The sequence below is a fragment of the Sinocyclocheilus anshuiensis genome, unplaced genomic scaffold (assembly GCF_001515605.1).
Source record: "Sinocyclocheilus anshuiensis isolate Anshui unplaced genomic scaffold, SAMN03320099.WGS_v1.1 scaffold78, whole genome shotgun sequence".
In the NCBI taxonomy this organism is placed as follows: domain Eukaryota; kingdom Metazoa; phylum Chordata; class Actinopteri; order Cypriniformes; family Cyprinidae; genus Sinocyclocheilus; species Sinocyclocheilus anshuiensis.
Genome location: NW_015544250.1, coordinates 1,053,506 through 1,068,880, shown reverse-complemented (window position 1 = coordinate 1,068,880; position 15,375 = coordinate 1,053,506). Strand labels below are relative to the sequence as shown.

Here is a 15,375-nt window from a genome sequence, read left to right as displayed (position 1 = left end):
GTCATGTTAATAGTGTCCTATGTGAACATGTTCTGCATTTATTTTCCCCAGGTTTTTGTTTTTTTTCTTGAAAATCGTATTTGAATGTGCGGGTGGGCAAATATGTTGTATGCACCCCTTCAATGTAATCGTGAGTTAGTTCAATGAAAATAAATAAATAAAAATAAATAGAATGAAGAAAATATTACATCTATATAATAAAAAAGATATACCTGAGAGAAAATTATGCATTTAACTGGTTGATTACCAACATTCTGCAACATATCTTCTTTTGTACTCAACAGAAGAAAGAAACTCATAGGTTTGCAACTTGAGGGTGACTAAATGATGACACGATTTCCATTTTTGGGTGAACTTTCCCTTACGTAAGCAGTGAAGGTACAAGTAGTTTTATAAATTTACATAAACATATTTGCATGCTATACTTTGTGATGAAAATATATAAAATATCAAATTTTTTATGAATAGGCACATATTGATTAGGTCAAATGGATTAACCCTGACAAAAGTCCTTGATATTCATGAAATATATTTTTTAAATATATGCTTATTTAAATAATTATCATGTGTATGCTACACCCATGATTGTTTGTTTATTTATTTACTTATTATTGAACATGCAGGTATTTTCATTCTTAGAGGTGTGTGTTAAATGAAAATAAATAAATAAATAAAAATAAATAGAATGAAGAAAATATTACATCTATATAATAAAAAAGGTATACCTGAAAGAAAATTACACTTTTTTTTAGGCCCATAGTATTCAATGGCTTACTGTAGTAGGTGATTTCATATAATAATGTAAATGTAAACTCATTACTTGTCTGAATTTCAACATTATAATCGAATCATAAGTCATAAAAAGAATTAGGGTCCTTGACCAATTAGAAGGAAATGCATCCAAACTGGATAAAGGGGCCTCAATATTTTGCCCCTTACAAGACATAATGTCATAACAGGGAGAAAATGATAATCTACAGCAATTAATCCCATGCGCTAGCTCTTTATCTTTCCATTCTTCCTTTTGTGTGACTGACACAGCTCGATGCAAAGCCGCAGGCTCACGTTGAAGTAGTCTGGGAGAAAGCTGAAGACCATGTAATGAGTGCCGAAGAGAGGGATGAGGAGGAGGGTGGACTTGGTCAGTCGCCTGAGGGGAGGAGAGATAAAGGATGAAGAGGAGGAAGGGTAAGAGTGTTATTGGGCAGATCAGTGCTGGGAGATTCTGGTGAGTGGACTTTATGGATTCAAATGAGTAAGAACATGATAAGGCATGACTTCAGACAACATTGTAAAGGAATAGTTCACAAAAAATCCAAATACTGTCAATTTTTACTCACCCTGTCATTCCTAATCTGCATGCTGTTAATTTTTGCATGTACAAAGGAAGTGAATAGGGACAGATGCTGTGAAATCTCCAAAAAGTAGCAGAGAGCATTGTAAAAGAAACATTAAAGTAGTCTTTTTGACTTGTAGGCTATACTTTGTGAGAAAGATCCTGCACATTCAGACTGGTCACACAATATGCAAGAAACCATGTCGTTTTGGCATCAATGATGGATGAATGCAGCATGAGATATATCAAGCAATTCACTTTCATTGTCTTCTGTGGAAAAATAAAAAACAGCAGCATGGTGATAAAATAATGACAATTTTCATTTTAGTGTGAACTGTTCCTTTATTAATTTGTGTCCTCTGTATTTGCACACTGATGTGAATATTCTTGAATGCATTATAAATACTGTGAGTAATGTTGTATTTATATCTTCCAGTAATATAATTTCTTGTGTTTGTATTGTTCTTCATACAGTATGTGAGCCAGATAAAAATTAATATGTATGAATGTAAACATATCTGCAGTGATTATTATAATTGCTGATTTTAAAACACAAATGAAAAATGTATTAGTTATTTATAGAACCATCATTCTGAGCTTAAAGGGAAAGTTCGTCCAAAAAAAATGGAAATTCATCTTCTCACACTCTAAACCTATGATTTTCTTTCTTCATAGAATACAGAGGTTTAGTTGCTTTTTTCATAAAACAAATCTGTATAAAGAACTGTTGCATAAACGTAGTCTATATAACTTGTACACAATATAAGTCTTCTGAAGTCAACTTTGTGTGAAATTGAAAGTTTATTCACTAAAATTTAATCATATTTTAATCATACTGGGTGAGCTATTCCTTTAAATATAGATATTTTGAGGTCCCTCAATGTTAAATATATTACAATTTCACTCACAGATCAATGAACTCGCTGTGTTTTTCTAAATTAGCACCACTGCACACAGTTTTAATGCAAAACCATCAAATAATCTGACAGAAACTCTTAAAAACACAGATCCCAGAGAGTGTAGCTGTCATTCACAGGCCTGTGTGACATCTGCATATGTATGAGTATGAATATAAACACAACAGCAGCAAACACTCATTTTTGCTAAAAACAAAGAGCCTCTTCATGATAACACCATTAACAGGCCACATAACCAAACACATACACACATCTCTCTCCAGATATTGTGTATGAGCTGTGCAATGTACTGGAAATCACCCTCTGACACGTGGATGTAAAAACAGTATTGAAATTTGATTGTTATGTTGCTTGGCAACAGCCTACAGTTTGGCTATATGAACTGGCGGAAGATTTGTTTATTGTGATTTTTGTTATTATTAAAACTGTTTCAATCGATTACAGTTCGAGTACAATTAAGAGACTTCTTTCAAAAACATTAAAAAAATCTTAATTATTCAAAACTTCTGATCACCAGTGTATATAAATAAAGAAAAGGAAAGCTCATTCAAACTATAATAATTCAAAAATAACTCTGCTTGCGGGTTATCTATTAAAATACCTAAAATAGCAAAAGCAATCTTATTTCCAGTGGTTGTCATAATCACCAGTGCTGCTATCTGCAGGTTTCTATGGGGGGGAAGTAAGTACAGTAGAAATGCTTTAGAGGCTGAAAGAACAAAGCCACGGCACTTAAGAGAATCACACTTCCATCAGCCGCAGTGGCTAAAAATTATCAAAGGATCCTTACAGTGACAATGACGTGTCGAGTCCACAACAATCTCCTTCAGCGGCATTCTGGGAACTGTGAGGTTTGCTTCAGCTGTACATCTGTAGTGCTTATCCATGGATCTCAAAGTCTCGCTCCATGCATTTCATTACCACATCCCTGGAGTTCTTGTGTGTTTATAGGATATAAAAGAGCCACTTTTGCATAACATCCTGTCCTGTCTACTTCAGTACTATAAGATATTATTTGTAAATAATTTGACTTTACAATGATTTTCTATATGAACTTACTATATTCTTGCAGCATGTATTAATGTTGGTTAATGTTAGCATCCAAAGATATTACTACATTACAGTTAAAATTGTTAGTAAAACTAAAACTATTAAAAAGTATTTTCGGTAATTAAGTTGAAATAAAATAAAACATAAATATTAGATGAAAAACTTATATTAGAAACAAATATGAGAAATGTTGCCCTGGCAACTAACTGAAATACGCTGAAGTTCTAAAACGACTAAAACTGATAAAAAAAAATTATTAAAGCTAAGTAGAAATATTCAATTTAAAAAAAAAATGTCAAAAGTACATAAAGAAATTAAAATAAAATTTGCAAAAAAATAATAATTCAAAATATCAATAAATCCTATAATTGTATACAAATACTAAAATAACACTGCTACAGTATAATATTTGAGGAATATGTTAACAATAGTTCATGCATTCTAAACTGGAACAATAGTATATTTAAAAACTAACATTGCCTTTAAGTTCATAATACCTAATGCATTTAATAGTAAAGTTGATGTATTGAACCTATGAATTTGTTAGGCTTATTGTAAAGCTCCCATCACTTGAGCCACGCTATCCCACAATCCTCCTCCGCTCAGCTCCCATAGAGAATGAATTGAAAACACTCCACTCATGCATTTACTGTCCCGTTTTTGATATCCCTGCGCATGGGTTTGTGGTGTTGCCTTGATTTCTGTACCTGTACTGAGCCGAATTGTTGAACTGGATCAAGCGAGGGTTCAGTTTCTGCACCAGAATCCTGATAATGTTCATGAACAGAAAGAAGTTCACCTGGTTGGGAAGGAAAACAGGAAAATATGAGCTGAAAATATCTGTGTGTGAGCCAAATTCATTAATCTGTGTCCTCATGCTTTATCTCACCCCTATAGACACTACAATAGGACCCTTGATGATCCACCAATAAGGAGAATCTTCATTTATGTCCCAACACCTGACAAAAAAACAACAACAACAAAGGCCTGGATAAGACAGAGCTGATTCAAATCCTTTTCTTATCTCACACAATCCACTAAAAGACTCATTTCCTGTCTGATGTGAGCGCAGAGCAACTGTGGATCTAAAGAGGCAGTGAAATAATAAACACTCAACTGCTCTCAAAGATCATGTGACCAGGAAAAAGGTCATTCAAGTCATTCTGAACTGTTTTTGTATTTAAACTGTAGATCTTTTAGAATTTAAACTATAGATTTGAAAGTGTGAGTATTTCTTGCTAGTGTGTTCTGGGTGGTTGCTATGCGGCTGCTGAGGTGTTCTGAATGGTTTTAGTGTGTTGCTCTGCATTTTCCAGGGTGTTCTGGGTCATTGTTTACTTAGCCCCAAGTCTTGTAGCAGACTAGCTGCCAACTGAAAATATCAAAGGCGATGAGACTGAGTCTTGTAGTGCGTTCTTGGCTTTAAGAACTTGTTCAAATCCCTAAACCTAGTATGAACAAGCACCACTAAGTAAGGTAAAGAAAAATGTGCAATTACTCTGTGTCCTCAAAATACAGTCTAGAGCAGATCCAGAGGATGATGCAGACCAGGGGAAAACCTGCAAGAAAAGACAAGAGACAGACAAAAAGATTAAAGGGGTCATAGGGCGATTTCAATTTTTCCTTTCTCTTTGGAGTGTTACAAGCTCTTGGTGCATAAAGAAGATCTGTAAAGTTGAAAAGACTAAAGTCTCAAATCCAAAGAGATATTCTTTATAAAAGTTAAGAGTCAGCCACGCCTACCTAAAACGGCTCGTTCTAACACGCCCCCACATATCTATGTCACTATCTGGGAAGATTTGCATAATGCCGCCCAGATGTTCACGCAAAGAAAGAAGGCGTAACTTTTATTCTCGCTGTAGTATTGTTGCCGCCGCCATGTCGTGAAGGCGCTGTGTGCTTCGTTGTGAAAGCGAAACTACTTTGTTTGGCCTTCCAAAAGAGGACGATATCGCTTCGTCATGCCTAGAGCTGATCCGTGCTGGTCGCTGAGGAAATACATCAACTTCCCGCTGTGATCGCCGGATCGGATTTCACCGTGGTGAGTCCAGCCCGGGGTCGTCACATGTGGTTGCCGCAGGCATCACAATATGGTAAGGGGCGTAACATTTCCGTCACACGCTTGAGGTATTCGGCCAATCACAACGCACTGGATAGCTGGCCAATCAGAGCACACCTCGCTTTTTCAGACTGATGAGCTTTGTAAAAATCGACACGTTTCAGAAAGGCGGGGCATAGAGGAGAAACAATAATGTACAGTATGTGGAAAATAATGAACCTTTTTCTGTTTTTTTGAACCTTAAACTGCATAAACACATTTCATTACACCAAATACACAAAATAATGTTCTTTTTAGCAACATCATATGACCCCTTTAAGGCGTTAGTGAAAGGGAATCTTTCAGAGAGCGTTCAACGCAACTCTGTAAAAAAAAAAAAAACATAATAATCAAAAAAGCACAGATAATAAACCTAGAAGCTATTATTTTCAATGATGATCATGATAATGGCACTGCATGTAGAATAAGTCAGTTTGATTCAATTCAAAATTAATATTTTAAGCAATTATGAAAATAAGCTTAAACGTTTATGGAAATTATACAGCATTTAGACAGTGCTCATTAAGTATTAAACATTTGCACAAGAAAACATCAATTTTCAAGTGCTTTCTATCTAAAAATTAAAAAAGAGGGAGCTGATATCTTAAATATATTCATGAAATGCAGTTTGCAACCTCTTCCAACTTTCCAAAATGTGATTCAAAAGTATGTGAAGCAGAGAAAAAAAAAGTAGGACTTGATTTAATCCTCCAGGAATTGACTGAAAGCATTATACACCAGAATGTATCTCAGATTAAAACTAAAAATAATTCTTTAGAATAACATGCGCTGATCACTGACAATAAAACTGATCATTCACAATAAAACCGGGAGCAGGTATAAGAACAAGAGCATCGACAATGTCATTTGAACTGTTTGTTCTTTCAACTGTCTGCTCAAATCAAAGACGATAGAAATGCCAATCACATAAATTGTTCTGACACTTCTCAGCCCTCCCCGTGTAACAGAGACAAGGAGAGAGAGACAGAGAAATATAAATGGAAACTGAGAAACAGAAGGATCATGCTGTACTTCACTGATTGGAGTGACTGAGGCTGTAATAGCTGCTAACATAAGAAAAATAATAGGTTTCAGAAATACACATCATAATGTACAGTCAGTAATGTAATGGTCATTATTGCAAAAATAAAACCCTAGACTGATCGTGATGTGACACAGAGCACATACATTATTCTTTACATACATACTGTATACTTCCATTCAAATTATTAGAGTGGTTAAAATGTTTTAATGTTTTATTCTTTTATGCTCAACAAGCACGTATTTATTTAATCAACAAATAAAGTAAAACAGTAATATTGTGAAAAAATTACTACAACTTAAAATAACTGCTTTCTATTTTAATATATTGTAAAAATTTATTTCAGTGATGCAAAGCTGAAATTTCAGCATCATTACTCCAGTCTTCAGTGTCACATGATCCTTCAGAAATCATTCTAATATGCTGCTCTGCTGCTCAACAAACCTTTATTATTATTGCTGAAAACAGTTGATTAATATTTTTGTGGAAACCATGATACATTTTTTTTTTCAGGATTCTTTGATGAATAGAACGTTCAAAAGAACAGCATTTATTTGAAATTTGACATTATAAATGACTTTATTGTCACTTGTAATCAATTTAATGAACTCTTGTTGAATAAAAGCATTCAATTATTATTATTATCAATGTTGAAAACAGTTGTGTGTATATATACCATTTGAGTATCCTGACACTGCAACACTCACTCAACCAATAGCATAAGTTTGGGGCGGGACTACGTGTAAATTTGACCAATGGCAGATGGGATGTGTTGGGGATGGGATGTGTCATTATTTTGCCATTTAATTTGGTCTTTGGTGACATTTTTTGGTCACACCGCAACTATAACCATAATGACACAGAAGAATGATATCGTTGGATTTTTTTCCAGCTGATAAACAATAAATACATTGACAGCCAATCAGAATCCATCCTGCTTTAAAGGGGTCCTATTATGCTCTTTTACAAAGTCTTGCTTTTGTTTTGGGGGTGTACTAGAACAGGCTCTCATAGGTTGTTCGAAAAACACATTATTTTTCACATATTTACATTATTACAACACCTCTCTCCCCAGTCTGGCATGAACGGCTCGAATAGTTCCTGTATCAAATGAAGACCCGCCTTCTGAAATACGAAATGTGCTGTAATTGGTTAGCTGGGCCAGTGTGTGCTGTGATTGGTTAGCTGGGCCAGTGTGTGTTGTGATTGGTTAGCTGGGCCAGTGTGTGCTGTGATTGGTTAGCTGGGCCAGTGTACGCTGTGATTGGCAGCACTCGGCGCCTGGTCGGGAAATGTCATGTCCCTTACCATAGCCGCCTGCAAGCTTCAGTGTAAATATTGCGTCAAAATCAAATCAATTTGAGCGCTATTTAAACCCAGATGATTGTAACCACTCTAAGTTCGTCTGCCTTGTGAAAACTAGCGTGTCTCCGACATTGTGATTACACAGTTGAAAATGTGAAAAAGCATAATAGGACCCCTTTAAAAGAGCTTGAGCATTTAAAGTGACAGACGACAAAAATGCAACGCACTTATAATAAACACAATATTATTGTACGTTGGTGTGGACATTAATATAGTCATCGTTATAGTTATCTTTATAGCTATCATTCTTGGTGTGAACAGTTACAAAAATAATATCAGGACAACAAACTAAATTTCATTTTTCCCTTTTTGTTCCTTTAATAACTCACATAGTCTACACTAGTAGATGAACCTCATTTGTGATGGCCAGAGGAAAGAGTGTGAGAGAGGACAGGGCCAGATGGCTGTAGGGACAGATATGAGCGTCTCACCCCAGCCCAGCAGAGCGAAACTCCAGAGACAGCGGCGGCTGCGCGGGAAGGCCGAGACCAGCAGAAAGTTCAAATACACGGCTTCAACCAGCAACCAGAAGAAATTAGTCATGACGCAATAATGACAAAGTACCACTGACGCCTTACAGGCCGCCTGCGGAGAGAGAGAGAGGAAGAGATAGAGAGAGATGCTGAGAATGATAAACAGGGCATGACGGCAAAAAAACAAGAGGAAGAGATAAACAGATGGAGAAAGCAGAAACTCAGCGGGAAATAAAGGAAGGTGAAAAATAAATGCAGCTAGAAGTTATCAAGGAACTTTCCATAAACAGGGCACAAAATAGAGTCTAATAAACTCTTAATTCATTTTTAATTACTTTTTTATTTTTTTTAAATAAAAAGGTGCTTTTTCAGACCTTCAGTTAAGCTCCAATAATTAAAATAAATACACTTCTGTTCAAAAGTTTTAGCTCAGTAAGATTTTTTTTTTTAATCAATCAATTAAAAATTGTATTCAGCAAACATGCATTAATCAAAATGTACAGTAAACTGACAGTAAAGACATATTGTTACAGAAGATTTATATTTCCAATAAAAGCTGTTCTTTTGCTTTCTATACATAAAAGAATCCTGAAAAAAAAATGTATCATGGTTTCCACAAAAATATGAAGCATCACAACTGTTTTCAACATTGATAATAATCAGAAATGTTTCTTAAGCAGCAAATCAGCATATTAGACTGATTTCTGAAGGATCATGTGACACTGAAGACTGGAGTAATGATGCTGAAAATTCAGCTTTGCATCACAGGAATAAATTACATTCTAACATAGATTCAAATAGAAAACAGTTATTTTAAATTGTAATAATATTTCACAATATTACAGTTTTTACTGTATTTTTGATCAAATAAATGCAGCCTTGATGAACCTAAGACACTTCTTTCAAAAACATTAAAAAATCTTGAAGCCCCCAAATGGTAGTGTATCTTAAAATATTATGCTTTCGGGACTTAAATAAGTAAATTTAATTGTTGTTGTTTTTTTTGTCCTGTATCTTCTGATTGGCTGTGATTTTATGGCATCATGCATCAGTTTTTTGTTGTCACATCATGCCTGGCTACACAATATAAGGCAACATCGCATACATCCTTCATGGAGAAAGCAATCCCAGAATGCATTGTGACAACTGACAAGATGGTGAATGGAGTCAAAAGAAATGTCAAATATAAATACAGTTATGACGACTTAAAAAAAAAACCTGTCACACATCCGTTGAGTTATTTGAGTGACAAGTGGAGAGTGTGAAGTCAGTCAGGTTTGTACAGTACTTTTCACAGGAAAGGCTGTCAGGACTGTGGTGTTGATGGACTCACTGTAGAGAGTGTGCAGTGATCTGTGTCGTCACTGGAGAACAGCGTGGCATCTTTGATAAACACAGCCACCGATTTCAGGATGAAGGTGAAAAACAGCTGCATGTGGATGTAGTTTCGAGCACAGTGTAATCGCCTACAGAATACAAACAACAGGTCAGTTTTTTCATTTTAAAGAACACAGTTTTTGAACAATGTTTGAAAATTATTTAAAGATGTATAGCCAGTGTCAGGTTTATGTAAAAAAAAAAAAAGTAGCTAGATATGCTAAAATTACTCACAAAATAGACTAAATATATTAAAGCAGTCCTTTTTTTTTACAATAACTTTCAGGTTATGTGAGTGGATTCTGTGTTTAGGTTTGGAATTTTTTTTTTTTGTTCATCAATAAGAACGCATTGTAAAGGCACAGTACCTGAAGAGCAGCAGTATTGCCACGGCAACAGAGAGCGACAGCAGTGATGCTCCATAACCAACAGTGTAGATCAGTTTCACAGTGGCAAAATACGACTCCTGAGGGACAAACAAGCAGAAATCAATTACATCTGAATGACCATGTTCAGGACACAGAGTCTGTTTGAATACAATAAACATAATTTTCTGGATAAACGGGTAAATCATTGAATGTGCACATCAATCAACCAAAAGATGCATCATTATTTGATCCAATGATGAATGAATGAATGAATAATAATTTGAATCAGACAGACAAAATGATGAAAGCCTAAAGCCTGTTTATACTGATTTTTTAAAATTAAACTTAAAATAATTTTTCAATATTTATTTTTTTTAAATGTAAGTAAAAGTTTACTCTTGCCTTTTTAGAGCATCACCGAAACACTATTTTCTTGTTTATCACTGTAAAGTTGCTTTGCAACAATCTGTATTGTAGAAAGCGCTGTATAAATAAAGGTGACTTGAATTGACACGACTAAAAAAAAAGTTAATTTTTAAAACATTAAATATAAAAAATAACTGAATAAATGTTACTAGATTAAAATTAAGTCAATTAAATGATTTATTATTATTATTTTATATTAACTTTTATAAAATGTATTTCTATATTAACTACATGCACTTATTTCATCATAAACTTAAAAACTATAAGCCAACTATAAACTATAAGTGAGAATTATGGCAGACAGACATAATTGTGAAAGCCTATAACCTGTTTATTCAGAAAAAAATAACATTCAAATTCAAATAAATCTAGTAAAATTTGATAGTTTAATCTTCAGTGAAAAATAAAATAAATAATATTATGATTACATTAAATATAAAGTATAGTATAAGTAATATTGAGTTAAATAAATGTTACTAGATTTAAATTCAGTCAGTAAAATTAGTTAGTCATTATTATTACTATTATGAAATATTTATTAATTTAGTAATTACAATGTACTAATCTATTTATAAATTAACTAAATTGATTTATTTCAACATAAAATTAAAAACCCAAAGTTGGTTTGAGTTCATATTGAGATTCTTGACTGTGTCTTTACAAATCTGAGACATTCTTCTGAAACTAGAGGAGGCGCAGATTACTGGGGTCTTTTTCTAGGAAGAACAACCTGAAAAGCAAGACATTTAAGCAAATGTGTATGGATAAAGTGGAAATAATTATCAAATATATGCAAGTATGAATTTCAGAGTATGTCTGACCTCTGGGATCTCGTCCTCAACACTGCAGGCCTCATGGTAAGCAGGGAACGGATGTGACCAGCCGCCAGCCGTGCAGTTACGACTCACTATCCCTAGAGTAATCCATTAAAGGTCAAAAGGTCAATGACAATAATGCAAGGCATTCTCTGCAAGCTTTTCAAAAAAAGGTTTAAATATGCTAATACGGTCACCCACCGGCACCTTCAAAATAAATGCATAAATGCAAGTTGGCATTTCATGTGGTTTGTATTGACTTTTTCTCTAGAGAATGAGATGCAATGCATAAAATTAGCTTGTGCTAAAGCTAAATGTGAAACGAAGTCTGTTTCCTTTTCTACACAAGACAGAGATACAAGGATGTAAGGCAGGGCCGTTTCTAGGCATAAACCCTATTCGCACGGGATTAGTATTATCTGGAGACCTTGTGTGATTTTGAAATTAACCCCCCACCTCTGAATTTCGTGTGGTGCATTCGCACGGGATAAGCGAAGCCTGTGATTTTACTCGAATTTACCGACTTATCTACCGGATACCCGGATGTCAAGGCTTTGAGAGTCCCGTTCTATGGTCCAGATGGATTTAAAAAAAAGAAAATAAATTAATATAGTTTCGTGCCCTGTGACATTTACATTTCACCAGGTTAAAATAGTATCTCAAGATTTATGCTTGATTTATTTGTAACACATTAACCTCAAAACCTTTTCAGCCCTTTCTATCTACAAATTGTATGGTGTAGTGATATAACAGCACCCAAAATACTATCAAACACTCCAACACAGCTCCATTCTTCGCGAAAGATGGATTATATATAAATTGGGGTGGGGGGCGTCAAATTGGCTAGAAACGGCCCTGATGTAAGGATTTGAATACAGTGTTGGTTGGTCGGGCTTAGACCAGGTTTAGTTTGTTATACTGTTGGATCTGTGGAGACTTTGAAAAGGTACTGCAAATATGAAAGCCTTTTTTGCTCAAACTTACAAATCCTTGAAATCGAGGCTGTGCATTTTACCATTTGAGGTTTCAATTCATATTTTCAAGGTAAATGTGTATTGTGAAAGCCCACAGACTGAAACCAACTGGTTTGCTCGCAGAAGCTGTTTATGTGGAAATGCATGTATGGAGTAGGGTTGAGCAAACTCTCTTTCTATTCATTAGATAGAAACATTTCTATTTCTGAAATCCAAACAGTCAACCAATATTCTGTTCCAGACATTTCAATGTATTTTTATATAACCAATGTGCCCAATTATGTTTCTGTTATGGGTATTTAATTAAGTGCTTTCACCGCCAGTCGAAATTTTTTTAATTTTGCCAAACAGCATCACATAATGACCACAACATTCTTTTTAATCATTTTCAACTAATAAAAATGGTCCATTAAATTAAAGTTAGTTTATTAAGTACAATTAAATATGGGGAAATTGATGCTAATCTCTAGATACTGTAGCATCCCAAATGTTGTTTATAAAAAAATAATGCAATGTTTTAATTTAATGCTGTATAATTAAAAACAAGCATGGATAAGGCATAATGAAAAATTAAATATTTGTATTGATCAAATAATACTGTTATATGAAATGTTACATCTCAAGTGTTACAATTCAATGTTTTAATGTAATTCTATATAATAATGTGCATGGATAATTCACATTGAAAAAAATTCTTAAATTGGTTATTAATGTAATCCAATGTTTTAATTCAAAATTAAATATTTTAATTGAACAAATATTGTTGTGTGAATTGTTATCTGAAATGTCAGTTATTAATATAATAACAATATGCATGGATATTCCATGTAAAAAAAAATGTTTGTGTCTCATTTATCATATAATCCTGGTACGTCAATTTCTTTTTATTTCAATCCTATTTATACATGAATTTCAATTTAAATTCAGATTACAATTATGCATCCTGTTTGCCACTTTTACCTAATTCACATTCATGTACTGAACTTTTAAATTGAGTTTCGAATCATGCACAAGTCTGATGTGGACGGTGTGGTTGTGTGTCGTACCCGTGTTGTTCTTGATGACAGAGAAAACAGCAGGACAGGGCAAGTGGATCGTCTCACCCACTGCAGCCCTGGGCCAACACACTACTGAATCCCATACTGGCAGACAATCTTCACAACACACACACACACACACACACACATGAAGAGCATGTGTTTATACAGTAAATACCCATGCACTCAAGCACCATCTGACAGGCTATCTGTGGCATGTAACAGCTAGAATTTGCTATATAAACGTCCAGTTTTCCACATTGGATTGGCACAAGTACATCTGTGCATGCGAATCCCCTGCAAAGCCGCTGCCAAACACGACTTCACTTCTGGGATCCACTGGGAAACACAAATGCAAGGCACTGCATTACAATGAGTCTGATCTTGTACTAAACTCTGTCTCTGAATGTCACCACTGACAGCTTATGGCAGTGTTAAATGCTATGCAGATGTGATTTATTTTTAAATGACATCTCATGGGTTTGTGACTTGTTTTCGTGTCATTTAAAATAAAAAAAATGTAGAGTTTAAAAGTCAAAAAGTTAAAACGCTTGACAGGAGAAATTACTGATGATGTTATGGTTTAAAATATTTGTTTTAGAAATAACACAGAAATAAAAAATATAGTAAATTATTTTACAGTTGCAGAATTTCCAGTTTGGGGTCAGTTTTTGCAAGATTTAATAAAGTATTTTGAAAGAATTTAACGTATTGTAACATTTATAATGTTACAATAGATTTCTGTTTCAAATAAATGCTGTTCTTTTGAACTTTCTCTTCATCAAAGAATCCTGAAAAAAATGTATCATGGTTTCCACAAAAACAATCATCAGCACAACTGTTTTCAACATTGATAATAATCAGAAATGTTTCTTGAGCAGCAAATCAGCATATTAGAATGATTTCTGAAGGATCATGTGACACTGAAGACTGGAGGAATGATGCAAAGAAAAATCGGAGAAGCAGGATGCCTAAACAAAAGTCTCCATTTGCTCTCAATTGAAACTCAGCGCTCTTTAGCATGCTTCTCATATCCTAAGGGTAAAAACCCCTTCAACATCTAATCAGGAGCGTCTGTTTATTTCTACCTGAGGAGCTGCTGAGGTTCCCAAGATCTGTGATCTCTCTGAGACACCGCTGTTCATCTCTTGCCAACTGAAAGATATACTCACACTCAGGATGCAAACTAGACAACACCTGCCAAGAGAGAAAATTAAATGAGTGAGTGGTGCATAAAAATGCCTTATTACACAACACTTAAAGATCCATCTTCAGACACTCACGCTCAAAAAAAAAATTACAATCAATTGCAAATGCAATCCTGACCCACTTTCCAAACACAGAGAGAGCATGTGCTTATGTGCATAGTAAAAAAGATTGAAATTGTAATGGTATTAACAGCACAGAAACACATTACTTCTGACTGCATTGGCAGAAAGGTGACATTTCTTCTTTTCAATGGATAGTCGATCTGGGATTTCAAATTATTGTAGCCTCTGTAATGGCTGTTAAAATTACAATCAATTGCAAATGCAATCCTGACCCACTTTCCAAACACAGAGAGAGCATGTGCTTATGTGCATGGTAAAAAAGATTGAAATTGTAATGGTATTAACAGCACAGAAACACATTACTTCTGACTGCATTAGCAGAAAGGTGACATTTCTTCTTTTCAATGGATAGTCGATCTGGGATTTCAAATGATTGTAGCCTCTGTAATGGCTGTTAATGAAGTAGCCCTCGTCAAAAACCATTTCAACATACGTACTGTATGCACAAACACATGCACATATGCATGCATTAATTATGTACATGTAATCACAGCGCTGATTCAGAGTGTCTCCAATCAAACACTTCAATGTGAGTTTATGCAGGTTAAAATGTTACTATGATCTCTAGCAGCATTTCAAAGCACTCGCAATCAAAGTCTCACAGGAAACGCTGCCTTTGTGCTGGAAATATTCAGGGAAATTTTATTGTTCAAAAAGGTTCAAGAAACCAGTATTTCAGCGGCTCAAAGTAACAGGTCCAGATATTACAGAAGCAGCAAATATAACAAATATAGATTTTCAACGGCCTTTCAAAAACTATTAAACC

The 15,375-nt window shown here is 34.6% G+C and overlaps 1 protein-coding gene across 1 annotated transcript in view; it reads right to left on the bottom strand.

Annotated features, from left to right (window-relative positions):
• The window catches only part of LOC107697817 (growth hormone-releasing hormone receptor-like), a 17,667-nt gene extending 2,635 nt beyond the window's left edge, over positions 1–15,032 (bottom strand). Inside the window, exons 1-11 of the mRNA XM_016498673.1 lie at positions 14,913–15,032; positions 14,367–14,475; positions 13,288–13,395; positions 11,274–11,365; positions 10,027–10,124; positions 9,615–9,747; positions 8,240–8,393; positions 4,802–4,862; positions 4,193–4,262; positions 4,011–4,102; positions 1,002–1,150 (exon numbers count right to left, since the gene is read on the bottom strand). Coding sequence (XP_016354159.1) covers positions 1,002–1,150; positions 4,011–4,102; positions 4,193–4,262; positions 4,802–4,862; positions 8,240–8,393; positions 9,615–9,747; positions 10,027–10,124; positions 11,274–11,365; positions 13,288–13,395; positions 14,367–14,475; positions 14,913–15,032 — 1,186 coding nt within the window. The remainder of the gene's footprint in view (positions 1–1,001; positions 1,151–4,010; positions 4,103–4,192; positions 4,263–4,801; positions 4,863–8,239; positions 8,394–9,614; positions 9,748–10,026; positions 10,125–11,273; positions 11,366–13,287; positions 13,396–14,366; positions 14,476–14,912) is intronic.
• Between the last annotated feature and the right edge of the window lie 343 nt (positions 15,033–15,375).